General features: G+C 42.7%; 1 protein-coding gene across 1 annotated transcript in view; it reads right to left on the reverse strand.

Moving 5' to 3' along the window:
- FAM171A1 (family with sequence similarity 171 member A1) overlaps positions 1 to 21,906 on the reverse strand; it is a 90,629-nt gene extending 68,723 nt beyond the window's left edge. The window contains exon 1 of the mRNA XM_050892471.1: positions 21,649 to 21,906. Coding sequence (XP_050748428.1) covers positions 21,649 to 21,742 — 94 coding nt within the window. The 5' untranslated portion in view covers positions 21,743 to 21,906. The remainder of the gene's footprint in view (positions 1 to 21,648) is intronic.
- Between the last annotated feature and the right edge of the window lie 2,266 nt (positions 21,907 to 24,172).

Raw genomic sequence — 24,172 nt, forward strand, 5'->3', positions numbered from 1 at the left:
ATCTTCATTGTACTATTACATCTTTTCTGTATTTCTATTCTTTTCACTTGTTCTTAGTAGGAATGTTTTAAATTAGAATAAAGGACATAAAGGAATCTTGTGGGTAGTCAAATCCAGGCCTCTGTCATCACAAGAAACATACATAATAAAAAAAGCTCAAGCTTTTCAAGTTCCCTTTTAAAAAGGTAATTACACATCTTCCAGCCCTACGCAGCTGGCTGCTGTGCCAGAACCCCATTCCTCAATGGCTACTTCTTTTACCTGCATACTTTTCTCACGGCCAAACTGTCATGTGTTATTCTTTCCTTAAATAGGTCCTTTCTGTATCTGCAGACAGCAACCACATTTCACTCTTCATTTTGCTAAGTCTCTTTTTTTTGTTCTCCATTAATTGAGATGCATCCTCTTTTGCTTTCTCAACTCAAAAGGTGTTTTCAAATGTTTGAACTAATCTTTTCCAAATAAGAAACAGAACGGAAGCCAGAATTTCAAAGAAGGTGCTGCCAATGTCTTTACAACAGCATTAGTATCACTCTTGCGGCTGATAACTCCTCACCCAACACATTCTGCAATCACATCTGCTTTTTCCATAGCAGAATCACTTTGGTGGCTCATAAAACACTCTGTGATTGACCAATACTCTTGTACCTCTTTCTTCCTCCGTAACTAACAACTGATGAGCCTCCAACTTAGAAATTCTTGTTATTGGTCCCAAAATACACAAATTCATACTGTAATATAGTTGCCTCATGTTGTAAAGAACGTTATAAAATTAAAGCTTTATAAATGTTATTATTAGAAGTGTGAATAAAAACCCACTAGGAAAAATATTCAATATCTATTCACAGGCTAGTGTGTTTGGTCACAGAGGAATACTTTTGCAATGCCAAATGGAAAGCAAAATCCTTATGAAACACTACTAACAGATTTGTCACTGCAGATATAGTAAGGTTTGGGCTCCATAAGCTTAAAAGGAACAGCACTATTATCCCATTCAATATTAACAGAAGCTTACGTGAATGTTTAACATGTTAGAGAGAAAGATCCAAAGTAGCTTTTACAATAGTCTATCTATAAAAATTTCAGCTTTGTAGAAAACAACTGGAAAACAGTCACGAATGTTCTTTGTCACAGCCATTTTCCGACTCTTACAAATAAAAGAGCAAAAGTACGAAATGACAGACAATTTCCCTAACAAAAAAACCCCAAACCCCACACCCAAGGCATTAGTTCTGGAAGTCTAAATACAAATGCAATCTGAAGACATGTTGAAGGCTTTATCAAGTTAAAAGTTAGATAGAAGATTACAAGTAAAAATTTAAGATTCAAACTTTGCTAAAAAGTGCTCCTAATAAATAAGATGCTCTCATGTTAGTGGGTTACTGCACACACCATGAAACCACTTATTTCAAGACCGTTAACGTATATGCTAAGTGAAGGAAAGGGATATGACTGGATGTATTTATGCTGCTTAGTATTATGAGGTTCACTTTGTGACTGCCATTAACAAAAAAACAGCATAAAGCAAGCACATACCTGTCTGGTAATCAACTTTGAAAAGAGCATTTCAACTCCATAAGAAAAGCAGAACTGTAACTAAGACCACAGAACGTGAAGGACAGTAAGGTAAGCAAAAGAATACAAAGATCTTGGGATAAAAAGGTTTAGGAAAGTTTATATGAGAATTAGCTTCCTACTTCTAACAACTGAAAGTACAGCATTATAGTAATAAATGCTGTAAATAGGTTGAACTGTGATGTTTCCATGAATACAAGTCTTAGGGATTTACAACCGATAACAGAAAAAAAGTGCTTTTAAAAGGTGGTCCAGTCTCAAGAACTGCAAAGGCAGGGTGTAACCCTGAGAGAAGCCCCCTGTGCCAGGCTATTCAGCAGCCAGGACACCAACTGCAAAAGTCCCCGGCTCCATGCCTAGCACCTGAGATGGGGAATTTCCAGCTACACCTCCTACTCTTGTGCAGAGACAGTGACAGTAATTCCTAGTACACTCAGGAGCTCAAGCATCTGCTACTATCCAAAATCTTTTCCAAAATTCTTGAAGAAAGGCAGCAGGTCATATGGATTAACTTGGGGATGGCAGGGTCTGGCCTTCAGACAACCAGCTCAATCAAGAAATCTTAAGAAATCTTCTTTTCTCCTCCCACCTGCCCCCCCCCCCTTTTTTTTTTGAGGGACAGATAGCTAAGAGTTTTGCAAGTACTGGGTGGGATGCAGCATTAGGTCACAGAAAGCTGAAAGTCAAAAAAGAACGCAATGATATACTCTGAAATGCTGATACAACCTATCATATAGAATGATTTATGTGAGCAATCTGTACTAGAGGAAAACTAAGCTAATTATGCCATGAGGAAAAAAAAAGTGTGATTGAGCAAGTTCATCTGTAGTTGAAAAGCTAGATAGCAACAAACATTATACAAACAAGAAATAAAGTTCTATAATTCATTTATTATCTCCAGTCATCACACACTGATGTTTAGATGATTATTCAGAGCCTGAAGCGCCTGTTTCCTCCTTTCTGGGAAAGGAGGAAAAATTGAATGTAATGGAGCTGTGCCAGGTGGCACAAACTGACATCAAGAGAATAAACACAGCCCCACGTGGCTTCTCAAAGCTGTGAGCTCAGGCTAGCAACAACAACCTTTTCTGTATAGGTAAATAACATTCACTTCTGATTAGCCAAAAGAGTAAGACTGCCTTTTGAATAGGATCAAATACTGTTATAACCGCTATTCACCATGGATACCGAAGGTATATGAAACGGCATAATCACAAACATCAGTAGCAGATGAAGATGCTCATACCCAAGCTGCCTAGCATCATCCCTTATCTGCATATTATTACTCCTACAGCTGAAGGACTGCAGAGCATTACTTCAGCACACCTCATCTACATCAGTGCAAAAGCAGCCAGGCAGTGACTCCATCCACCAAGACTGCTGACAGGTTTTTGGTGAAAATCAATTGAAGTTACCCAAACTGTAGAACAGCAATCTCTAACTGCTGCAATATCTGAAGCTGATTCTGCTAGATCTGGAAGGATAATATGATCATCTTACCTGTAAGGAGGAAACACTATAAGGAATATGTTATAAAATTGCTTATCAAATAAGGTATAGATGCCAACATATATGGCACTAAAAAACATACAAGCAGGGTACTACCACAGCTCCCTGTATATTATATTCTACATAGCCAGAGCTCTGGATAGACAGATGCAGTGTGAAAACATTGTCCTTGAGACCTTTTAAATCACAGGCAACTGTTAAACATCCAAAATTTCTGGCAGTCCACCTTGTATCTTTACTGTTCATGTTTTAACAACAACTGCTATGGAAGCAATACAACTCCACTCAAAATAACCTGACATACTGGCAACTTCTTGGCGCTAGTATGGAATTAATAATTTTAAGGAAACATGCAAGGCTTGATTTCCAAGACAGATATCTTCTACTGAATGAATAATTAGTAAAAGTTTGATAATTTTTCAAACACAAAAGTCTTTCCACCCTTTCTGGTCTTATCAGTAGCAGCACCTTCCAGCCAAGTTCAACTTGGAAAAAAAAGCTTTGAATGTGGTATAATTATGCTAGTATCATATGTCACAGTTTTTCCTAATTTCCTACTTTATTGTAAAGATGACAGAGCCAGGCTCTTCTCAGTGGTGCCCAGTGACACGACCAGGGGCAACGGGCACAAACTGAAACACAGGAGGTTCCCTCTGAACATCAGGAAACACTTTTTCACTGTGAGGGTGACCGAGCACTGGAAGAGGTTGCCCAGGGAGGTTGTGGAGTTTCCATCCGTGGAGATACTCAGAAGTCGGCTGGACACAATCCTGGGCCACTGGCTCTAGGTGGCCCTGCTTGAGCAGGGAGCTGGACCAGGTGACCTCCAGAGGTTCCTGCCAACCTCAACCATTCTGCGATTCTGTAATCCTAGCCCCCCACTATTTCAATGCCTTCCTTTCCCCAATTTGATTGATGTTAATCATCTCGTTTCCCCTCTTCAACTTGTCTCGGTACTAACTTAACAAAATTAAAGTCAGAGCAATTGTACTGAGGTACATACAAGTCGGACAGCCAACTTTGTCTGAGACATGGATAAAATCTTTATGCCTGCAAGCTTGTCTGCTGTTTTTCTGTTTCACAAGCTGGTCTAAAATATTACCGTTCTAAGAAACAGGACCATGTGCAAGCTACATTCATTTGGATGTATGTAGACCGGAGAAGGAAAGTATGAGGGATTATCAGGTTCAGACTAGCTTAACACTACAGTTCAGTTACCTAAGTTCTCCTGAATACCAACTGGATAGGAATGATTTGCTTTCTTTTCTGAACACTTGTGGCCCTGTACTGCGAAGGGTTTTCAGCATCTCTGTTGGCAGTGACCCCATGTGCCCAATCTTTAGTTTGTAAAATTTTTTACTTTTTTTTTTTTTTTTTTTTTTTTTAAAAAAACATGAGGGCATTTGTACAACTGCTACTTTCACTGAACTCAACCAGATGGATCAAGCTGTTGGGTCACTCATAAGCTATGACTTAACTATTTTAGTTGTTGTTGCAGATAAAAAGTATTGAAAAATTTGCACTGGATAGTACAATATTACTAATAATGTTACTAATAACAGTGAAATGCTTTGAAACATCCTCTGATTCACAAATGATGGAATCAAGCAGAACTCGGTTTTAAGATGAGGTCAATCAGATTCAAGAAGAGCTCACATGGCACCTGCTATAGAGATGACAATCCAGTCTGTTCCGGTCCCATACTCCTACACTTTCATCAGGCTCACGATTCATATTCAAAACTACGTTCCAAACATATTTAGGTCAAACACAGAAGTTAATGTATTGCTGCACTTAATTACCTCACCCCATCTACAAAGAGAGTTGTGGTCACATCTTGCACACCACCTGTAATTTCTGCAGTAATACGTTTGCAGATCGGATGGCAGAAGGGTGATTTGGTATGATCCACAATATAACACTAAGGAATTTCACCTAGTCTCCACTTCTGTTCTGCATACAAGCACCAACTGCAACCATGCAGACCAAGCTACTCACTCCGAAAACAACATGCAATCATTTTGCACACCAAAAAGGAGAAAGACAGCCTCCCTTTACTTTCAGCTAGCAAATATTTGCTGTCCATGTTCTGCAGTTAATAATCATCCTGCTCCAGGCTGAAAGCAAAAGAGACAAGATAGACCCATCAGGCCAAAGTAATGGGGGGAAAAAAGTTAAAAAATAATATAAAAATCCAATTTTTTTAATCCAGTAATCCAAAAATCAAGTACAGGCTATCACTGGTGCCTATAATAGCTTTCAGAAAGTCAAATAAACACAGATTACTCGCAAGGAAATCTGAAGTTTATGTAATACACAAAATCTTGAGACTATTACTGAAAGTTATGGAGTGCTCCAAAGACTACAAATGATCCCCGAGGAAATAATTCTAAAATAATAATAATAAAAAATTAACCAGAAATCACAAATTGCATTTGCTCTGGCATAAGACCTGTATATTTCTTGGAATTAAATATCTGTCTTTTTATTAAAAACATCCATGTCTGTTCATGCTGGGTTTAAAACATGAACGGAAGACATTTGCTAGATTAACACCCTTGCTATCATGTTTTAACTCTTTAAAGAATCACACAATAAAAAGTTAGCATTTGATTCTCATCAGTTCACAATGCAGTCCAAATTTTTTTCATAAAAAAATATTAACTTTATTCCTCACTCATAATATAAATCAAGATGGAAAGTAAAGAGTTAAAGCTGTTTGGCAGCTGTTACTTTAAACTCCTTTGGGTTTTATAATTTGCAGAGCATGTCAGTTTCTCCACCCTGGAACTTTTTTAAAACACCCAAGCAGAGGAATGTCACAGCACGATCATCTGCCATCAGTACAATAGTCAGAGATACGACACAGGAGAGGACCTCCTCTTCCAAATCTGTCACTTGTAATAAATTATGGTGTAGCTAGGAGCTGACTGAGACCAAACAGACAGAGAAATCAAAATTAAAACAGTATGTAGAATTGGACATGACCTATATAGAAGTGATGGGTAAGGCTGAAGAGAGCAGTATGATTTCTTAGAGGGAGAAGATATGCAGAGAGGAGGGACAAGGACAGAGCCAAATGGCACTCTACAGCGAAAGGGACAAACAAGAGCATAAAACCTTGAGCACTCTTATTAAAAGGGAGCAGTTTGAGGCGGTATTCAAGTACACAACACACCAGTTTCTTGTTAAAGGTGCCCAGAAAGTAAAGACCAACGTATAGCACTAAAACCCAACCACAGTGAAATCAGATCAGAGACGAGGTCAGCATTGCAAGACCTGAAGGACAAGCACCACATAGCAATCAGAGACCATCTTTGAAGAGAATACCTAGGACAGAAGCTTTTGCACAATTGAGTAAGAAAAAGAAATGCTTATGTTTATAATTCTTCAAATAAATGCCCTTTTTCCCATAAGCTCCTCTTTTCTGCACCTATGGAGAAAGGTTATTCCATCATACAAACATCACATATCACTACATCAAGCCCCTATATTTAGGCAATACAAACCCCCTTAAAGCAGAGAAACCCAATGCGGATAGAGAAGCTAACATTTAAAGATAGATGAACTGCTACCCCATCATTTCATAACCTTGCACTAAATTTACTTCCTCTAAAAGTATCCACTTCCATCAATCCCAAGCTGTCAGCAAGAACTAATGAACAGTAAACTGCCCTCCGGCTCCTACTCAGTATTGCGGGATAGTAGCTCTGAAGCAGTCCTGAGCATGTCAGCCTTTGGCAAATAAGGGTGGACACATTCTTCTCCTACTGGTTTAGAACAAGCAGCTAAAGCTAGTAAGACACAGATGGGTACCTTTCATGTGTGCTCTTCTATTTTGTTTACCTCTTCCAACTACTTGCATTTTCATATGAACTTTTTTCCTCTGTTTCTACCTTAGTTGCCTTTCCCTACTGCACAGCTTACAGCATTAGAAGGGGTCACAAAGCAGATCTTCTGCTATTTAGCTCCCTGGCAAAGGAAAAAGGAAAAAAATGCAACAACTCGACAGGTTACAGCCCAGCGGAACCCCAGCCACAAGCTAGGGCCCTTGTGCGCTACTGCTATTTACAGATATAAAATAGACAAGTAAGAAATTACAGTGGTGGTACACAGTGCAAGCCCAGCATCTGCCTCCTGCAAGTATCGAGAGCAAAACAATGAGACATTTGTTCCAAGCTCACGCAGCAAGGCAAAAACAACTGCACAGCAGCCACCGTTCTTCTGAACAGAAGCCAATAAGATGATTTTGTTTCTCCATTTCCCCCAATGAGTTCACAAAATGTTCATAAGAATCATTTTAATGATTTTTATTTTAATTACTGCACAGATCCATACAATCTGGATGCAGAGTTACTCAAAAAGCAGCAGCAGTGGGGCTGGGATGAGTGTGAAGAAGAGGAGCACAGCCTGCTCACTGCTGTATGTTCTGCCACACCAGCCCACGCCAAAGAAGTTACAGTTTAGGATCCTCAGTTGGCAGAAAGCCAACACGACAGACCTTTCTAAGTCTGGCTGCAATGTGTCAAAAAGAATGTAAAGGACTGGCCAAAACCACAACAGTTAGTAGCCATGAGATACTGCCATGGCTGTCAAGCTAACCATGCTTCCCTCAAGTAGGAAAAACACACACAGAAACACACTGTTCTAGCTACAGCCCCATCTGTCCACATCCCTGTGTGCTAGTAAAGGCCAGTGAAATGCCTTACTCCACCTACACATTCAGCATCTCTCTACAGGAACCACTGAGCAACCAAATCCTTCTCAATCACTTCTGATGCGGATTAAGAATCTGGGAGAAGAACAAGACACACAGATGAGAGTACTTCAGAAGCTGAAATGCAGCTGTATTTCAAGCAACTGGAAGGACAGGTTGAAACATTGCCAAGTTGTCAGGGTCAACTAACTCATGAGTAAACGCCCAGGTAATACAACTTCTATAATGCACAGTTGGAAATGAGGCAAGTTCAAGTGAGTCTGACAAAGCATAAAATGTCTCCAGAATTGCCACAAGGATGGACAACCTCCAGAAACAAGAATCAGGAAACAACTAAGTCTTCGCACAACTCCCTGATGAACTATTCATCTCCTTCATACTCCGGCCTGAGTGTGCTCGTTGCTCGAAGGGAACCATGGGAGCACACTGAGCAGGACAGATGTTCAACTCCTCTGAAAGCCAAGGTGGTCATGACCATGTGAAGAAGTTACTGGCCACTCCACCAAGGCCAATTTCTATACCACAGCTGCTGGCAACTGAAGTCCTCTTGTCAAAAATGACAAGCGTGGCAGAAGATTCAGCCACCAGACACATTCAGAAGAGATGGATCAGAGTGTTTACAAACCGTACAAAAAGATCAATGTAGAAAACACATTATGTTACTTAAATATGCATGATTTTGTTTGATACTTTGTATTTCTGATATATGACAGCATATCGGTTTCAAACAGGGATACTGAGAGCACAGTAGTTAGAAACCAAGAACCTACTATTGGTACCAAAGAGAAGAACCTACTAGTATCGATTTTCACTAGTGTAACTTGCAGAATAAGACATTATTCTGTCACTTTTACCTGTATTAAAAATATCCACAAAATTCCCATTCTCTTGTCACAAGGTATTGTGGCTTTAATTGAAGGTCTTGCCTTACATCGGGGTAATATCATCTCGGAAGTATGGTATTATTTTTTTTCCCTTTGGTCACAAAGCACCAATACAGAATCACACAGGTTCTACCACAAAGCACCACTGAGTTGGGAAAAAGAAATAGAAATACATGGAATTCACCGGTGCTGGGTAAATACATCTGATTCAACATCGGGTTAGTTTTTAGGGTATCTTAACTACCTCTGGAACCCTACTTATCTTAATACAGATAAAAAGACACAAAGTAGGTCAGGTCTCCATTTTAACGCTGAGCATATTTGTGTTTTTAGACAGGATAATTTTTAATACTATGGAAGGCACTATCACAGACTAAAGGCTGAATTGTCTTGAGCTACTAGAATGAGAGAAAAAAATTTCTAAGCTATATAGGTTTACAGAAAAGACTTAAAAGTCTAATATTAAAATGCACTTTTTCTGAGAAAGTTGGAATTTGTAAGAACTCCTGATAATAGTATGCAAAAACCATGAAAACCTGCAGGAAAAAAAGACCAGAAGCCAGTGATGCTTAATTAGACGCCCCAACAGATTGTTTAAAAATCTTGAACAAGGAAGTACACATACTCATACACTCAATTAATTCACATGCCTTCTATCTGCTAGCAAGGGTTTATTTCAAATCTATTGCCATGAACAAGAAAGAACAAACACATCTGTATACGTTTGCAAGCCAAAGCTGCTTTAAACAAAGCAAGTGAGCAGAAAAGACAACGCAACTTCTGGTGTTATTGAAATAGCCACAGCAATCCAAGGACAAAATTGAAGCCAAGTATCCTGGATAACACATTAATTTCATAGAATAATGACCATTTACAAAGGACAATCGCTGTAAGTTGTTCAAAGTACAGAATACCATGCCATGAACACATAACTGAAAATGGTGGAAAATGCATTACAGTTTTACTACTGTGAGGTAAGCTTTGATTCATACCATATGGCCTTACAAGACAAGCATGTGTGCACGTCTGCACATGTGTGCATGAATGCTGAGGTCTCCAACTCGCAATTGTATCCATCCCAGTTTTCTAGCAGAAGTAAGGAGAAGACAGGAGGATTCCAGTAAACACTAAATTCATAGTTTTTCAGAGTCATTCAGGAAAGCTAACCATTCTGACTCACTATTTTTGTCTCAGAAACCTGGTAATTAACACAAACTGAGACAAATTAAGGTGTGAAGAAAACACCTAGCATCAGTATAATACCTAGTTATGTTTGTATTTGTTCTCCTCTTTACAAGGCTTAAACCTAACTAAACCAATCCTACTAGTATCTGAATAATTCATGATGAGGAAAGGGATCAATGGACATATTAACTTCTTTTCTTCTCCCCTATTCTGTTTAACGTGGTATAAAACATACAATATTTTTATTTCCCCCTCAGGCAAAGAGGTCCAGTGAATGCAATACAAGGCTACCTCAAAATCATGGGTCATCAGTCTGGGTTTAAAACTAAAAAAAGCTAAACCAAATATTATACTAGGAGCACAGAGAACATTATTTACAAGTTCAATTAGTTATCAGCAAACTTCTCAAAAAATCAACATTTATCTGCATTGCCTCACTCTTTGAATTAAAATAATTACTTCTTATGGTATGTTCTGCATTGTAACTACAGACAAGTACTGACTTTTTAACAGCACCTTGGATTTGAGGTGTTTTATCCTCCTGCTGCTTAAGAACATGAAATGAGATTCTGATGTTACTAGCAACATCAAGCTTGCAAGTATGTTTGAAATACAGATTTGTTTACATGACTAGTTTTGAAAATGTAGGTTGTCTTCTAGCAGACTGAAATAAACTTAAAAATTAAGCTCAACTCAATAGGGAAGGGAAGGTGAGGGAAAGAGCAAGAGGAAAAGGAAGAAGCTTCTTAGTACTTGTAGCTGGAACCCATTCAAACTTCATTTCCTATATAGGAACTTTATACATGCCACCCTATCATCTTTATGCGTTTTCTTTTTGCCTCCCCCCCCCCCTTACTTTCATTACATATATATATTCAGAAACCAAGCTTGCCATCCATTTTGGGGACAAGTGGCTATGTATGTACTTACAAAAAATTATCCTCAAATTTGAACATCAGTGTAGCAGATGGGGGCTGTCTGCCTTCCCAGAAGGCCGAAAGCAAGCCCAGACTGCTGACCCACCACTGCGCTGCCCACTGCCAGGCAGCATTCTGGCTTCACCCTTTACACTCATGCAAGCGTGACAAAGAAAAGCATGGAATGGCAAGAAAAGGGTGACTAAATCTGAAAAATTATTTCACAAGGGTCCCAGAAGAAACTGCCATAACTCAGTATCAGTAAATTTGTTAAAAGCTCCCTAATCATCAAAGTAAAAATGGCATGAATTAAGACCCGACTCTTGTGTGGCCTTGGTTTACTTCCCAGCCCTGATCTAGACAGTGTACCATCTTGGTCACTGCACTTTCTCTTTACTCCTGACCTTCTGTATAATAGAAGTATCTTCCTCATTCTGTGACTAGAGAGTAAGCAATGAGTGTTTCTTCCCAAGGAAGATACGCCCTTTTATTAATACTAACTTTTATTATACATCCAAGATGCTATAACTTAGAGATACAACTCGGCAAGAGAAAGTGCTATTCCTTTTGGCAAACGTATGCATCTCCTTCAAAGCCTTTGGGCTGCTAAAAGCTATTCTGAATTTTAACAAGATTTGGAGTAACAAAGGCTGCGCTTTACTATCTCCACAAAGACACACCAGAAAGTAAGCAACAATCAGCCCTGCAACCCGATACTGTCAGATACTATTTGTTTATAGCCAGCTCCTAGATGTACCAAAGCTCTTTCATGATGGACTATTTCGAGTATATCCTTACTAGCTGTTAATCTGTATAGCAGTAGACAGAATGGCATAAAGTAACAGTGAGGCAATGAAATTTCTGCTCCACATCAGCATCATGGTCAGGAAACACTGCTGTGCATTTGCTCTTCCTCCAATTCAATATATACCTTCTTGGAAACGCTAAAATCACTACAGTTTTGTAAGGCACAGGCATGTAGATTAAATAATACCTAGACTGAAAAAACACTTGAGAGTTTGGCCATAAGAATTTGAGCTTTAATATTTTCCACCATGCAATTAGGCTAGGGGTAAGGGAAGATGACACTTCATCATACCGAGCGGCTAACTGATGCAAGACTTAATACTTGAATGCATCAGATATTAAAAAGCATCTTTGTTTATGTGCAATCATCCATGGAAACAAAGATCCTCTACTGCTCTGAAGGAATCTACAGGGCTATCACTTATTTATAAGAGTTTGATCTTGAGAGCTTATACATACTCTTTTTTGAATTTTCTTCACCATAGAAGAATTTATGAAAGTATGGAGTATTCACTTAAAAGCATGCATTAACTTGCACATGGGAATAACCATTACCTTTCTAGGACACCACCACAAAAACTGCTCTACTCTCTGTCAGCTAGCCCCTCACTCCTCAAAACCCAAGGATTTTTTTCTGTGCAGAAAGTTAGCTTGTGACATGACACTGCTTTGATCCCCTTTCTAATGACAACATCTGCTGAGAGGGCTCACTCAGCTCTTTCGGCAGCAATAGTAAACTATGCTTTAAAAAAAAAAAAAAAAGAGAGAGAGAGAATGTTACTGAAAGATTAACTACATACCTCCCAGGTAAAATTACTAATTAAAACAAGATCTCCAGCAAGATTTTGAACATAGCTAAAGAGTGCCAAGTAGTTTTCACTGAGGTAAAGCTTCACAGAGCAGATAGCTATTCATATCTGATCTAAAGAAGGAAGTCCTTATCTAATGAAATGTCTGGAAAAACTAATAGTTTTCAACAAGAATTTTAGTACATCAGGTTCTCTTCCTTCAGCAACTGATTTTTAACATACTTTTACTAGTTTAATATTCCAAAGCCTGCTGCAGTCATAACTCAATAGCTTGCAGCAATAACTTAAAATTCATCCCATTAGAAGATCTTGCTCCTACTGCTTCAGGCTGCTTGAAGAAAGTGTATTTTTAATTTTCACGTAGACTGCTAACAACAATATTTACATCGAGTAAGTTTAATGCCATAATTCCCTCTAAAAAGTTTTAAATAGCAGTATACTAAAGAATGAAATAACTATCCTGTAAGAACAAAGGAAATTTTAACTTTTGAAGAAAACAAGCTTCTTCATATTGAAGTTTTAATAGTAGGGAAAAAAGTAACAGTCCCCACACACAGGCACTCTGCAAAACAATGAAAATACAGCTCTCATTTCAAACATCTGTGTCCCTGGCTCCTGTAAATCATACATCATGAACCTAGAGACTGGCTCAAACTTAAGTTATTTGCCAGGACCTCGACTGCAGCACCACACACTGAAATAAGCTGAGTTGCAAGAATACTCTGGGTACTAGCAGTAAAGCTAAAAGAGTAAGTATATTGCTGTGCTTCACTGTGTCTGTCAACATTATTACCACAAGTAGCTTTTTAAACTACTGTAATATTTGTCCAGGTCAGCATGCTACTCAGCAGGTTTCAGAACTTGCCAGGAGCACAATTCAGAGAGAAGCAAAGAGAGCAACTGTTGCTCCCATCTTGAGTTGATGCCACCCATTCCGCAAACACAATGCGGCGCCTGGACAAGTTTATCACCCTGCTGCCCAGCGGTGTTCCCGCCCTCGTCCGCCTCACCCCCTGCAGACCACCAGTCCTGTCTCCAGAGCTCCTGGACCCATTTATTTCCCTAGCAATGCTTGGCCAACTCAAACAGAAACAAGAAATGGCCATGAACACTCCCTAGCAGACTTCCCTGCCAGTCTGCAGCAAAAGCACTCCAAGCCTTTCAATACATGAGAGGGCCAACACAGGGACAGAAGGAGGAAGGGCAGGATAAGGAGTGAAAACTTCTTATCTCTCAGCAGACACCCTAATCTAGTAGACATCAATGCAGAAGTGCAGTAACTAAGGAAAGCAAGGCAATTATCTGGAGGAAAGTGGGAATCGCTCTGGCTGACAGACAGTTCAGAGAGGAGTGACCAGACACTATCAGGCATCATGCGCTAATTATGCCAAATCATACATTCACGGCTAGCTGACAAAAGTTACTCTACCAGAATGCTATGCTAGGTGCCCAGTACTGCCCTCCACATTTCTTCTGCATTTAAACAGGCCAAAGTGCATCATTTCCTCTCAAGCCACTTGGGACATCCAGAGACCAGAGAAAAGATGACTCGGGTAACTAACCCCCCCATTACCCTATAACTGGGAGAAACACTCACAAGCACTACATCTCACAGTTCACCTGAGCTGAAACTGTGGATGAAGCTCTGTTTAAACTACCACGCAGGGTACAAACTGGAGCATCTGAGGCCGGGACAAAAACCTGTCCTGATGGAGACAGAGATGGTCGCAGCTGAAAGCGTCTCAAATCATCTGCCAGTACCTAGGTCCAGGTCTGCCAGTATTCACTGCTCTAGTGCAGTTTCTTTGCCTACTGTAGGCAAATTAGTTTTCAATAAATTCTTTATGCTTTTTCTTTGAGCAATGGGGTGGTATCACATTTTCAGACAATAGCCGTCTCCTTTGAGCAGTAACTTTCAAAACAGTTAACTTGCTAAATGTTGTGAGCTACATCTTATATTATAGTTCTACAAACAATTTAATCCTGCATCAGCTGGTACTGCTGCCATGAAGTCCTTGTTTTCCCTTATCAGCTCCTCTCAGCCCTTTCCTCTGCACCAGCAACAGCATTTGTGTAATTCCCAATGAATCCAACTGGGGAAGTGATCCAGGTGAAGACTGAACTGGTGCATGCAGTTTTCAGTTGGATAACTTCCTCGATCTGGTTTACCACATTGCTAGACAAATACCAGTAAGAGAAAACAGACAAAGGTGAGAGTAACAATGCAGCTTAATCCAGAATAAATCAACTCTTGGGAATACAAAGCTAATTAAAAACATGGAAGAAACATGTAGACAAGCCCAAACAACTCCACAAGCCTTCTTACTTGTTTCTAAACCTTTCTTTTTGTTTATTTACTCTTGGAAGTGAAACACTTAAGCTCATAAGCATAATGCTACAAAGACAAATGGTTTAGAAATGTAAATAGACAGTAACTCTTGTTTGAGTCTTGAGAAATGCAAGATAACCCAGCCAGGTAATCCAAGGGTGTGTGTTCCTTCACATAGCTTATTACATGGTATATATTCAGTAGCTCTAAGGCCAAGCCAGAGGGCAACACTATGCTGATGAAACTCCCAGTTACAGTATCTGAGGGAGGATTTGTCTGACTAAATGGGAGTACAAACAGCATTGTCTAGGCTGCCATGCTAGTCAGTGAGATCCACACAGCACAATTCCTCTGACCAAATGTGCTTACTCCAGGTGACAGGAATGACACTCGGCTCCATTAGGTGAAAAGATGAGATCTTCACGTCTGTAAAAGGACTGTGGATGTCTAAGATGTAGACACTTGCAGACTGCAGACACCTGAGTTAGGTGAGATGCCTTCTACCCTGGATGACAATTGCATATCCCTCGCATGAGAAGTCTTACATTCACGTATCAAGTACAGACTGAGAGATGAGATGTTTGGATCTTAACTTTTCACTCTGCACAACTGTTCATGGTATGGTGGAGAGCAAGAGGTCTGGACAAAACTGCTGACACATTAATTTCTTCCCAGCAGCAGTCCAAATACAGCATTTACCTTAATTTGTTGTTGCTTTATTATCAAGCAAATCTCACATCATCATTTGAGAAATACTTGTTGCTGTATTAGTATACACCCTTGCCTATAAAGGATGAAAGACACCGGTTTTTTCAGTAATGACAATCACAAAGGTGGGATGAAACAAGAGGGAGCTCCCAACACTGCTATCACCTCTGTTAATTACTGCACGAAGAAGAAAGGCCTCTGTTTTCTTTAACAAAGCAAGAGTACTTTATGCCTCTACCTCTTATTAATCTCAGCATTTACTGACTGTCAAGGTAAGCTCCCCTTTACTGTTAAACATTGCTGTTGTATTATTCACACCTACCACACAGAACAGTAGTTCTCAGCACTTTTGCAGCTAGAACTTAAGCATTTTGCACCTTATTGGATTCAGCTCCTTTGTTGTCCCCAAGCTAAAAGGATGCTGCTACTTCCTTCCCCTTGGCTTCCCCCCCCCCGACTCCATTTCCTCCCTGCTAACTGCAGTTGCTGCTGTGTCTCCTCAAAGCCTGGCTCCCACAGGCCACAGAGGCTGAGGGTGGCCCCTACAAGTCACCCCAAGTCCAGCAAGGTTTATGTGGGGTCCCCTCTACTGTTATGTGCTCTTGCCTCCCTGTCTGAAAAACCACCGTTACAGTAGCATAGCAGAGTTTTCCATAGTGCAGGTTCCTACTCACAGTGACAGGGAGGCTTCACCTCCTGGTGTGCAAGGTGTACAAATAATGGATAAGGACAGGATTTCACTCCCTAGTATGCCTCCACAGTATGGCACAGGCAGTGACAGCTCACAGAACTGCAAAAGCTAAGAGTAGGAACAGTTAAAAGATAGCTTCAGGTGTTGGATTTCCAAGGACTTTTGTGCCCTGCCTGCAGAGACTGCTTCTATTCAAAACATACTTTATATCCACAGCAGTTCTGTTTAAATATACCCAATCTCCCCAAGCAGCTAGTGAGGGAACCAAATTTACAGACTATACTGTACATAAATGAATTTTTCCTTCAGATTGTCTCAAGATCTGTTGCTCTTCAAGCTAGCAAAAAAGTGACACAGGTATATCTGAACCAGAACATCGGCATTTTACATGAAATGAAAATGTAGCTCTCTGTTGAAATATACTTAAATACTACTTTCAAGGGCTCAGACTTGCCGTTATGTCAAATATGATTCTGTCTTAATATTCTGAAGTGAAAGATTCAATGCACTTATTAAAAGCAACATGAAGTTACAGTATGTTCACATTCTTATGGCTCTGTATTAACAAACATATACGTATCTTTCCAGTTTCCAATAAAACTAAAGATGGTGTTTGTAAAAAGCATGTGTGTAATGCTTATTACCCGTGCACAACAAGCCAGATATTACATTAACTGAATATTTAATGTAAACCAGCTTACAGGAAAATGTTTCTGGAATTTCTGGGGGGTGGAGAGGGAAGTGCACTCAGTTCTCTTTGGTATTTCCCAAAACAAAATATTTTAGTGTATTTTATTAGCGTGTATTACAGTTAGCGTTATTAAACTCATTTGTTCTAGTAAATACAACCCTTTACACAGTATTCTTGCCTCCCTTATTTGTGCTCCCTGACAGGTAAATGGTAAAACCACTGAGACCTGTGGGAGAGGCAGAATATTGACAGTGCAGTTCTCTCAGAAGTTGCCTTTCTTCATATCTAAAGGCAGAACTGATATATAGTGGAGCAAAGGGAAATTAATCCTACAAAAAAAGCAGTTTGCATAAGGTAATCAGTGTATAAGGTAACAGAAATACTGAAAGTGCACACTTTGATTTCAAGTTGCAGGTATTTTGGAGAGATTGTTTAGTTTGCCTTTGGCTGACTGGAAAAATAACTCACTCCCTAAATTATAAGCTCAAGGTACACGACACAATTGTATTGATCTGATCGAATGTACTAGAGTAATTTGAGATATGTGGAAAAGAAGGATCATTCCCAACCATACTGCTATCCAACAGCCAAACTTCAAGCACGGTTGTTAAGAAATGCCATTAAAGTTGAACCACCAAACTGCCAGGTACTGTGCATACCTATACTGACACGATCTATGCATTGAGTTTCCTTGCCATGCATTTTCCTCTCAGTTTTCTTCACACACCAAGACTGTGGCTAGTCATTGCCCACAAAAGACAAGAGTAAAAAACTAATTTGAAGTTTGTACTAACAGGAGGCAGAGTGACATTTCTGCTCCACCATGCACCAAAACCACTGGAGATTTTTTTAAGTTTTCCAACAAACCTAAAAGCACAATCCTTCTTCCTCCCCAGCACACAAATACATATACCCAGGCTTCTGTTAAATTAACAAGCATATGGTAAAATTGCATTTTATTGCTACCAGAAACCTCTCCTGTAGAGAGGGGACTGCTATTTGAAACCATTCACTTGGCCAGAAGTTGGCACAGAAAGCAGCCGTGCCTAAAAATTTCATGAACCAGGTTCTAGTCTCAAGCAGTAAGAGGTGTCAGTATGAAGTTTAAAGAAAAAAAGACAAAAGAGAGGGGGGAGGGAGAAGCTTGTTTTAACCTTTGTATTAGGTAACACATGGCAATTAACACCATCTCAAGACATGTTATTTTATTATTCATAACTTCTTTGTTTTGAACAACTAATGAAATATGAAGACCAATGAAGACATGAATTAAAACCAATACCCACTGCAGCAGACAAAAGTCATACTGGACTTCTGCACTACAACACAATATTCTAAGATTTCTCTCAAAAGAGCCTCCCTAGCATCTACGAATGAATCATCCTCATCATCTACTTCGAAGCAAAGTTTACAGGCGACAAAGAAATTTAACCCCTTCTCAAATTACACCGATTTTGCTTACGTTCTCCCTGGGTTAGTGTTACCTCTTCATATAACTCTTAAATTCCTACTTGCCAAGGCTCCATAAGTTTAAAAGGGATCTGTTCATATGAAGAAAACTGTGTATTTTGTCTGTACTCATCAGACAAATCACCAATTCCCAACAGGAATGCAGCTTAAGGGTTGGTTTGGTTTTGTTTTTTTTTAATTAAAATTTCTACACATTCATTTCAGCATTCAAACCAATTTAAGTTCTGGAATACCTGACAGAACAATTAAAAAACAAACAAACAAAACAACATCTGAAACACTTGTCAGGTTTTAAGTATTTGAGAGAAGTTAAAGAGGTAAAGCCTTACCAGTCCAAAACCGTACCTTCACGGACTTCTAACAACCTCACTGCTGGGGCTCTAAGTGTCAACACTGACAAAACCGAACAACTCATCTGTGTGGATTTTACCATACTAAAGAAGATAAGTTACTGAAACTTAGGTACCTCTGTGACCTTCAGAGGCCACAACAGATCTGCATAATGAATCAAATAAGGTAACAGCGTGCCAAAGTCATCCAATTTTCTAAATAGGGTGCTAAATACAGAGCATAATTACCAGTACTTTCCGTATTCACGAATTACGTAATCAGTCTGGCCGAGCAGAATTTGAAGCTGGGACTATCTGAACACACAGCTGAAAGCAGCGAAAGAGAGAAATGCTCGATGCAAAGCATCGCTCCTCATCCCTTCCTTAACCAGAACGCTGACTACAAATCGCACCTTCAAACAGCTCCAAATCCAAGACGTATTTATTTGGTCTGTTAACACAGGCCTTAACCGAGTCTCATCTCATCTGTCCCACCACGAGGAGGGCTCTCTGCCCTAGTCTCTTGTAACCTGTCCAATAATAAATACTGCAGCTGAAGCAATTACTCCCTGAAGGCATTCTCTGGCTTTGTCACCTCCACCTTTATTCCAATCCCTTGGTTTTTCACTAGTCTCTTCCCAGCCACAAGGGGAAAGTCAGTCATCTGCAAACATCCCTGAACTTTGGCAATGGCTCTTCACCTGTAGCTACAACTATCACCACAGTGCTAAAAGGGCAGGAGGGAAAAACAGCTGGTTTAGGTTTTACAACCATTTAGCACTTACTGTGCTCAGTATACAAACAAGGAATGTGCCTGGTACTAAAACTCTTTTCCCCAGAAGATTTTCACACCTGATGATTAGGAACTTATTCAATGCTACAAGCTGGCATAGCATAAACTTTCAAAAAAAGATTCATGGTAAGTAGCTGGTAAGTAGTGAGCAGAATACACTTCAATATGAGATTAGCTCTACATATCCACTTACCCATGTACATGTCCAAAGAGTAAAGATGGGGCTCGTAATTAGACTTTGGAAAATGATACTATCTATGAAAACTCAGATGTTCTTACATGGAAGATAAAATTAGACCATTCTATTTAGATAGAAATGTTCTCTACTCACTGACATAGCTGCTAGTACTTAAATAATTAGCTATCAGGCTTGATGTGGATGTAGCTGCTATAGAGACAAGTCTTTCCACATACCATGAATTGAGCTTGACAACAGAAGATGAGATCGACAGGGCAGTTGAAAGGCACTAATTTTGCCAATACCTCACCACTTTGATCATATATATGAAAGAGATTTTCCATACGATACAGAAATTACATTAGATTTTGATATTACCTTGGTATCTGAAGTGCTAGCTTCAAGGGATGAACACAGTTCTGTTTTTCTGGCACATTTATCAATAAACTCAGTATAGTCCCGAGTTTACTGGCCTTTGAGTTATAGTTTAGTACTTCTTATTCCAGAACTGCTATTGTTTTGTCCTTAAAAAAGGGCAGAATCTGACATTACATTTGATGTCAGATTGCTTAGCGTGCTAGGTTTTGCTACAAGGTACCAATACCTTTTGAATATTCTGTATGAGAGCACAGGCCCACCTAGATCTTACTCAGTATACCGCAAATACAACCACGAAAAAGAGTTCAAAAAGGTTATTTTTAACGTTTTCCTTCTTGTGGCAAGCATCACTTACTGATTCTCACCGACCTGCGAGACAGGAAAGCTTAAAGGAAACAGGACATAAGCATACTCTTCACGTGGTGTACTTCCACCCCACCGCAGTGGGAAGGGATGCTGCCAACCCATCGCCACGGAGGCTAAGCCAGCGTATGATCTCTCATCCCAGATAACACATCTAGCCACTTGACAACGCATGCCACAAGGCTAACATTGACCATGGGGGAGGACGCATTTCCTCCTAGCACGTTTTGTACCCTCAGGTAGACAAGTTTTCTGCTTCCTAACATAGCTGTGCTCCCAGCAGGCACGATGCTGCCGCAGGATCCCTGTCAGAGCCCGCCGGGAAGAGGCTGACGGAGGGGCTGCCCTCCTACCAAACACAAGGCCGAGGGCAAGCGGGGCACAAGGGAGTGTCTCCCCCCGCTGAGTTTCCACCCGGGGTGAGGGCTGGAGGGCAGGTGCACCTCACCGCCGAGGGGATGCCTCACCACCGCACCTGTGAAGATCAGGGCAGAGCAGCCCACGGCAGGACCCCGGCCCGGCCCAGGAGGACCAGGAGCTGCCACAGGTGCCGGGGGAGCCGCCGCGGCCTCCCGGGGGGCTCGGGCACTACCCCGCTGCGGCTTCTGCTCCCGCCCGGGCGAGGGCGGAGGGGGAGGACGACCCTGCCCGGCCGGGGAAGTGTCTCTTCCCGGCTGCCGAGGGACGCAGCGGCAGCCCGGCGCTGTGACAGACCCCCGCCCGGCCGGCGGGCAGCCCACCGCGCCGAACAAAAGGCCCGTCCGAGGCCCGGAAACGTCCCGGGGCGGCGGGCCGAGCCGCGCCGCCAGCCCGGGGGGCGAACCCGCAGCCCAGCGGCCCCGCACGGCCGGGGTAGGGCCTGCGGCCGCCGGTGCCCCTCAGCCCGCCTCTCACCGCCGCGTCGGGCCCTGCAGCGGGCACAGCGGGGAGTCGGGGGGAAGCGGGGGAGAAGGACGCAATGCAACAGCTCCGGCGGCGCTGAGGGAGGGAGGGGGCAGCACAATGAGGCCAGCGGCAGCCCCTGCCCCTTCCGTTAACAAAAGCTCCCCAAGCCACGGGGCTCGCACCCGCCTCCGCCGCGGGGCTGCCTTCACCACGCCGGGCCTGGGGGGGGGTCCGCAGCGGGCGGCGCCCCCGCTGCGCCCCGCAGCCGGCGGGCGGTGGGAGCCGGGAAAGGCCTCGCATCGCCGCTCCCCCCCGCCAAACCCCCGGCCCGGCCCCCCCGAGTTTGCCGCCGCCCGCACAATGCAGCCCCCCGCCGCCCCGAGGGCCGCCGCACAAAGCGGGCCAGTCCCGCCGCCCTTCCCGCACCGACCTTGAGCCGCCTCGGGCGCCCCTAAGGTTTTGGTCACCGCCTTCCACACGTTGCAGCCCAGCAGGCAGAGGAGAAGCGCCGCCGACCTGCTCATTTCCACCCGCCGCCGCCAGCCGCCGCCAGGGAGGGAATCGCCGCCGGAGCCGCTGCCCGGAGGAGGAGGAGGAGAAAGAGCCGCATCAGGGGCTGGCCCGCTCCGCGCCTCCCTCCATGTTGCCGTGCGCTGCCCCTCCTGCTTTCTCCGCCTGCTGCATTGTCGTCCCGCCGCTGCGCCCCGGCCTCCGCGTCCCGCGCTGTCGGGCGATGGAGGCGGGGGGAAGGAGAGGCGGGAGTGCTCCGCGGCCCCGGCTGCCTGCCTGCCTGCCTGGTTTTATTTTTTTAATTTTTTTTCCCCCGCTTATTTTTTTTTCCCCGGTCTCCCAGCAGGGGCAGCCAGGCTCCGCCGCCCGCTCGTTAACCCTTTGCGGCACCCTCTGCCCCGCGCGGCGGGCCCGGCGGGACAGCGCCCCCTGCCGGCCGCGCCCCGCCCTCCCGGCCCGCCGCCGGGCGAGGGGCCGCTGCTCCCTGCCGAGCAGCGGGGCCTGCCGGGCGGCCTCGCCGGCCCCCACCGAGCCCCGTCGCCCCGCGAAGACCCGCTGCCGCCCGGGGGCGGGCGCGTGGCCCGGCGGGCAGCCCGCCCGCCCCCTCCCCTCCGCCAGGTGCTGCCGCGCTTACCTGCTGCGGGGGGGGCCGCGTCCCGGCCGGCCGCGCCCGTCGCCCTCTTTCTCTCTCCCTCAAGGGCTGCAAAATGGCCTCCTCGGTGGTACTGTCCCTCGCCGCGGCGGCTGGGTCGCCTTCAGCCGCAGCCCAGCGGGAGGGACGAGGGGGAAGACGGACGTGGTGGCTTATAATGGCACGGCTGAGACGTGTCGAGTCACAGGGTCCCCCGCGGCCCAGCCGCCGCTGCTGTGCACGGCCCCCCGGCCTGGTCCCCTGCTGCTGATGTTGTATTTAAAGCAGTTTAAAAAAAAAAAAAAAAAAAAAAAACAAAAAACCAAAGAACAACAGAAAATGCATCCATCTACTGGTTTTTATGCAAAATTGTTTAAAAAAATGCTATCACAAACTGCACAAGAAAGGCAAACTTTGAGGTTGAAATGCTGCATTGAAGGCTGAGGTCAGCCTCGGCTCTGCCAGGGACTTGCAGAATCCCCGGGGACGTGGCAGTGTGGTGGCCTCCCACCGCTGCACCGTACCAGGCATGACAGAAGCAGCACTGTGGAAATTGTAGCAAGGGCAGGGACAGTCTCCCTGGAGGCTTTCTCACTGGTATATTTTGCACCATCCGTAAGAGCATCTCTTGGTGTACTTTTCTCCAGGCCATCGGAGACAGAATACAAGGCCACAGCACTCACTCCTCCCTTCCCGGGCTCTGCTGAGCATTATGCTTCCTAGGGGAGGGAGAACAGGCACTCCTCATGTTTCCTCCAGTGCAGAGATTGCTGCTACAGACAGCTATTATGGCAAGTCTTTACACAGCTGTGCAAAGCAAAGCCTCTGCCCCACTGGCTCATGGATTTCCCACGATCTGCTCCCAAACTCTGCCGATGCTTCAGTTTGCCTGTAAGACCGAAGTTTGTATACCTACAAGTTTAATCTCTCACAGAGGTGTCTTAAAGTTTCAGGTTTTATTTGTAATGTCTATTTTTAAATAAAATGCCATAAAAATGCAATGCGTTATACATTTATTTTTAGAAAGCAATACAGTTATTTACTTTGTCACTTCAGTATTTGGCCAGAGTAGCTATACCACAAGCTACAGGTTGTTCCTTTTATGAATTTTATGAAATTCTTGTGCCCCGGAAGTGTTAAAACTGATTTTCCAGTTCCTTTTTAGAGACATTCCAATTGATTACAATATATTTCACTCTGGTTTTACCGTTAAGTTGTTCAAATACATTTTCTGAGAGTTGATAAATATGGTGCAGACACTGCAACTTTATCTTTTTATCCTGAGGATTTGGAGGATTTATTTGTAAAGCTCAGTCCCGTAGGAAAAGTAAGTACAAAAAGGCTATTCAGTTCACAGAGGAGACCAAATGAGCAAATACAGATCATCTGATCTTACTCCTGCTTATCATAAAACAAAGATTTCAATATTGTAAACTCTTGTCATGTCTAAACAGTTATCATGTACCAAGCATGGTCGGAAGAGCCCAGAACAAAACTGATCAAAGTTTAGGGGCTGTTAGTGACTGTGAGGCAATTCCTTCCTAAAGAAAGAAGGTTGGCCACGTGGTAAATAATCACACATCATATAGCATCTTTTCTGAGATCCCATTTCCCTTTCTCTGGATGTCCATGGATTTAAATTAGCATAAATAAGATGAGCTCATAGCTAGAAACTTAAATAAAACCTATTTCTGTCCATAAGGAAAGCTAGAGCAATTTGTTACAAAGAGGAATATGCATTTTTCTGAATATAGTTGTATTATTTTTACAGAAAACAGATACCACGGTCCTTGCAACATCAGTGGATAACACA

The sequence above is a fragment of the Gymnogyps californianus genome, chromosome 2, assembly GCF_018139145.2.
Source record: "Gymnogyps californianus isolate 813 chromosome 2, ASM1813914v2, whole genome shotgun sequence".
Taxonomy (NCBI): domain Eukaryota; kingdom Metazoa; phylum Chordata; class Aves; order Accipitriformes; family Cathartidae; genus Gymnogyps; species Gymnogyps californianus.